Raw genomic sequence first — 5,742 nt, forward strand, 5'->3', positions numbered from 1 at the left:
AGACAGAGGCTCTGGGACCTGGTGAGATGGCTCAGTGGGTAAACGTGGCTGCTTCCAATTTGCCTCCTGAATTTGATCCCTGGGACTCACATGGTACAGGTTAGCCTCTGACCTACACACACACACACACACACACACACACACACAGTCTCGCTGGCCTGGAACTTTACAGGGATCCAGGGATCCACTCGTCTTTACCTTCTAGGGTTAAGGTTAGGGTTAGGGGCATCTGGCTATTGCTGGGATAGCATGCATGTGCCACCACATCTGACTTTTTACAGGGGTTCTGGGGATCTGGGCTTGTAAGGCAGGCACTGAGCCTACTCCCAGACCATTTCTGTTTTCCTTTCTGCACTCAGAATCCTCCAGCTTCATGGCCATCCTGCCAGGAGTGTTTGTGATAGTGTTTGTCCCTGTCTTACTGCCCAGAATGTATGTTTACATGGCGAAGAGGACTGCCTTGGCGAGGAGGAGTGGGTGAGTCCCAATGCAGGGAGTGAAGGGGGCCGTCGGTGGGTGGGGCCCAGTGCACACAAAAGCCATGCTCCTCATCTGTCCCCCACTACCTCTAGGGAGAAACTGTTGAGACAAAACAGACATAGGCTGGAGGACGCAGGTGAGAACCAGCCCTGGGGGCGTGCAATTCCTGGCCAAGAGGTGAGTCCTTCTCCAACGTGGGTTTCCTTGCTCTTCCCTCAGATGTTCCAGAGCCTGCCTTCAAAACCACCGAGTTCTGACTTGTCCTCAAACAAACAGATAAAAATAATTTATTTTTTTAATACTTTTTTTTTACATTTGTTACTGTGTATTGTGTGTTATGTGTGTGCGAATGTGGGTACGTGTGCGCATACCTGCCAATTGCAAGTCCTGAGGTCAGGAGAAACTTGTGGATGTCATCTCTCTCCTTTTGCTTTGTGGGACATGTAGATGGAACTTGGGTCATCAGGCTTGACAGCAGACACCTTCTCCTCTGAGCTACGTTGCTAGTCCTGCACTCAATGCTTTTAGAGAGGGATTCCCCTTGATTGTGGTGGAGGCAGTTAGTCAGGGAGACAGACGTGTGGATCCCTGAAGGCTGGGTGCTGTGCAGGGGGAGGGAATGTCCTCGTGGTCTCAGGAAGGAGAATGTCACTCACTGAAAGCCAGTCAGGAGGCCCATTCAATCCTGGTAAGTTCCAGCAGTGGAAGACAGAAGGGGCAGGGAGGAAACTTCCAGAAGGAAGAATGAGCCCCAGACCCCTACAAGACAGGAGAAAGGACTTCCTGTGCACATCCTTTATTATTTTTTTCTAGGACAAGTGGTTATGTGACCAAGGATGACTTTGAACTCCTGATCCTCCTGCCTCTACCTGTTGAGATTACAGGCATGTCATCACACCTAGTTTATGCTGGGGCTGGAGCTGGGATTTTATAAATGCCAGGCAAGCACTCCACCATCTGAGCCATTTCTCCAGTGCCAATCATGTATTTTCTTTACCCCAGAAACTCCCATTTTAAAAGACATGTGTCCGCTCCAGAAGAGAATTTGACATCGCTGCTGCCGTTGTTGCTGTAATAACAGTGACGACCACGGATACTACTGTTTCTGGGATTGCCATTTCATAATTGGTTACTACAGCTAGCACAGTGGAGACCCTGGCAGCAAAAGTAGCTACCACAGTTAGTTAATCTTTCATTCTATTGGGCATGACAATTTAAATCAATAGTTATATACATTTCAATTGGCTTTGACAGTTATAAATTTACAAACTCAAGTTCCATTTGCTCTCGGGATACCATCTTACAAGGTCTCCAATTTGCAGTAAGGCTCGTTAAGGAAGGGAATGGCTCAGTTGCCTTTAGCCTACCGGCAATGGGTGGGTTAAGACTTCTGTTGGTCTTTTCTGTGTCGAACACACATTGCAAGCTCAGCACCACTTAGAGATCTTTGGCAACAGTTAACTCTACAGCTCACACACAATTGAGCCTGTATGATAATGAGTATTCAGAGACGGGTAATGTCTGGGGGGCGCTCACCAACCTAAGACAGAACGCCTGTGTGGCCTGGACAGGTGTCTCCATGACGGGTAAGGTGACCTGCTGACGTCCCTTGCAACCTAAGTCAGAAGCTCATTTTTTAGTAAAAGAGGGATACCTATAGGGCGCTGGCCCATTATGGGTAACTGTTGCCTTGCTTGCTGACCTTAACCTTGATATCCTCCCTATGCTAATTTCCTGTGAGATTCCACCCTCCTGAATGCTTAAGAGAAGTTCCTTGTCTGTGTATCCTGCATATTGGGCATTAACAGCTTAAGATACATGATTCTAAAACATAGGAAGTGAACTTCTGCCCTCCAGGGTTCTCCCATTGTGCTGTGAGCCTGTATTTAAGACCTCTTCTCTCCTTCAATAAACGGCAATCGGCATTAAAAAAAAATAATGCTGTTTATGAACACAAAAAATAAATTAATTAAAAAAAAGTGTGTCTGTGTGTGCACACATATGTGTTCCTGTGTGTACAGGTGCTGTTGTGACACCGTTACTGTGAAGACATGAATGGACATCTGCTCATCCTAGATAGGGAACCAACAGTGGACTAAAGTAGCAACACCACTGAAGTCCAGCTTGGTGAACTGATGAGTTTCTTGGGATTACTTCCAGGAGTGTGGGAGAGTGTTCACTTCCAGCAGCAGAAATGACTTGAAGGGAGCGGTGAGGGCTCATGAAAACTGGAGGCCTGGCGCTCATGGCACCACGTGCAGGCAGCTAGACAGATTGGAAGGTATCTCTTCTCAGCTTTCTGGGGGTGATCTTAGCAGTCCTTCCCGCTGGTACAGGCTTGGGAAGGAGAGACCTAGTGCATTTGGGTGAACGGACGTCCCGGATTGTTTACTTCCCCAGCCTCCAGCAGCTTCCCTTTAGAACAGAGTCAGACTTTGTTTTATTCATTTTATGCGTGTGTATGTAAGAGAGAATGTCTGCCATGTGTGCAGATGCTCATAAAAGCCAGAAGAGAACATTGAACTCCTTGGAACTGGAGTCACAGGCAACTGTAAGCCAGCTAATGTGGGTTCTGGGAACCAAATTCAGCTCCTCTGGTAGAGCAGCAAGTGCTCTTAAGCATGGAACCATCTCTTCAGCACTAACAAGGTCCCCTCCAAAATAGGGTGTGCCAACTAGGAGGAAGCTTGTACAGCTGGTGCGCACTTCCCTGTGTGTGCTGATGATGCAGTGGGCAAAGGACAGCCTCAGGCCCTTCCACCTTTTGTTTGAGCCAGGGTCTCTCATTAGATTTTGACAAGTAGCTAGGCTAGCTGGCCAGCCAGCTTCCATGTATCCGTCTCTCTCCCTCCCATATCTTCAACACTGTTTTACAGTGTGCACCACAACATCCGGCCACGAGACTGAAACTCAGGCGTCACTTGTACAACGAGCACTTTACCAACTGAGCCTTGCTCCAGCACACCAATGGGTTTTATTGTTACCAATGTTCGTACACACACACACACACACACACACACACACACACACACACACGGGTCAGGTTCTCTTCACTATGTGGGGCCTAGGAGTCAAACTCAGGTCAGGTTTGGCAGCAAGCACCTTTCCCGGCTAAGCCCACACCCCAAGCCATTTCTCAGGTGGTTTCAAGCTTGCTATCTAACCCTAGCCGGCCTTGCAGTCACTGAACTCAGTCCTCCTACCTCAGCCTCCTGAGGACTCCACGGGTCTGAGCCCAGGCTCATCAGGACTTAGTTCCTCCACTAGGGGGAAGCAAGGCATTCTGGGTTTTGTTTCTGATTGGCCTTCTCCCAGAGGGTGTCTTCATTCCTCTTTTGGTTACTATGGAAACTGAGTGGAGTTACAGGCTTTGGGACAACCCAGGTAGAAATGACCACCTAGCCCAGCAGAGGAGGCAAAGTGTATATTTTGCACCCTGGGAATCTGTGTCTCCTTCTAGGTTACTCCTTGCTTGGGTGAAATCTAGGCTCTAATGAAGAGAAGACAACCAGGAGATGGATTAGACTGTAGGACCTCAAGAAACAGGGGGACTTAACCTAAGAGCATTGAGGCAGGTTGACAAATGCCTTGGGGAGATATTAATCTGTCTTGTGTGACAACCAGATCTTTGGAGACCTTTCCTGAAACCAGCAAAAGCCAATATTAAAGTATTGAAAGGGTCAGGAGAGGAGGAGAGCCCTGCATGGCTGTGTAAATCCCCTACCCAGGAAGGCACAGTGCACCTCTGCAGGGCAGCCTCCTGCCTTGGGCCCAGTTTCTGCACCTGACCTCCTCCCCTGTAGTGCTGACCCTTTGACGGCCTTCTCCGTTCTTCCCCACGGCAGCTCTGAAGGTCGCTATCTAGCCAGGATGTCTATTTAGCATGGAAAAGCTATTGACTGGACCAGTGCCCCTGGGACACTCCCCTTCCTTGTAGTATTGAGCCCTTCCCACCCTCCAGGGATATTAAGTGTCACCCAGGGAGAAGAGACAAAGGAGTTAGTGTGATTCTTCTATGCCTATAACCCCAGCACTCCAGGGGCTGAGGCAGGATAGTGAGTTCCAAGCTGGCCTGGACTATAACACACAAGCCCTGGTTTGCAAAATATGGGGGCGTTCACCCAGTAGGCAAGCACTAGGATCAGGAGTCTGTCTGCAGTGGAGAAGGGGCCCAGCAACAGGAGTGGTGGTGTGGGCTTACCATTCTAGAGCTGTGGAGGGAAGGAACTGAATTCCTAACCCTGATGTCCAGCCAGCCTAGTCCATTTGGCCAGTTCCAGGCCAATGAGAGACCCTGTCTGTCTGTCTGTCTGTCTGTCTCTCTCTCTCTCTCTCTCACACACACACACACACACACACACACACACACACACACACACACACACGACTCCACAAAGGCCCACAGCATGGGACCCAATGGGCGGGAACACTGCCTTGGGGGATCGCAGTGCTATGAGGTTCTGCATCCCTCCACGACAGAGAGCCTCTGTGGAAAAGGCTACAGCTCAATCAGACTAGCCCACGCCGTGACCCGCCCTGGCAGGTGTCCAAGTGGGAAGGTGTACCCAGGAGAAGGGCAGGTGAGAAGACACTGCAAGGGGGAAGGTGTGGAGGCTGCAGTGGGGTTCGGACCTCACCCTCCTCTTCCTGTCTGGGAGGGAAAGTTAGTAGCTGACACACTAGAGGGGCTCCTCCTCCCCTTCCCAGGAGGCCAGGAAAACCTGCCTGGGCAGCATCGTGAATGGGGAATTGTCCTGAGAGCCCCTGGCATCTGTACACACATGTGAGGCCCCTTTCAGCCACTCCCCATCTTCCCCTCCCCCACAACGCTCCCGGTACCACTAAAACAACTCCAGCTGTGGACATCTGGCCCAAGTCCGTGGACACCTAGCTGGACCTCCCAGGGTCCCCTGTGACCCTCTTCCCTTTGAAGGAGCTCTAGGGTTGGGCTATGGGCTAGACAGGCTTAGCTTCCCTCATAGACCCCTGCCAGGGCTAAGGAGACGGAGGAGGGGCAGGAGGTGGCAGCCCTACCCGGAGGTGCCTGAGGCTCTTGGCAGGGGCAGCTGGAGCAGTTAGCAGCAGCTGCCAATGACTCACCTCCCACCAACCCAAACAGAACACCCTGGGGCTGGGAGCCAACACCCAGCACCTCCCCACATCACAGTCCCACCACCTTACCTGACCCTCCAAATCCAGACCCCTTAGGGGTCCCCTGTTCTCAGACATCTAGCCCATCCCAGCTCCCAATCACCCTCAGTA

General features: G+C 50.8%; 1 protein-coding gene across 1 annotated transcript in view; it reads left to right on the forward strand.

Moving 5' to 3' along the window:
- Zan (zonadhesin) overlaps nt 1-737 on the forward strand; it is a 113,261-nt gene extending 112,524 nt beyond the window's left edge. Inside the window, 3 exon segments of the mRNA XM_036172373.1 lie at nt 360-477; nt 573-616; nt 700-737. Of these exon segments, the coding sequence (XP_036028266.1) occupies nt 360-477; nt 573-616; nt 700-737 (200 nt within the window).
- Nucleotides 738-5,742: the final 5,005 nt, after the last annotated feature.

The sequence above is a fragment of the Onychomys torridus genome, chromosome 22, assembly GCF_903995425.1.
Source record: "Onychomys torridus chromosome 22, mOncTor1.1, whole genome shotgun sequence".
Classification (NCBI taxonomy): domain Eukaryota; kingdom Metazoa; phylum Chordata; class Mammalia; order Rodentia; family Cricetidae; genus Onychomys; species Onychomys torridus.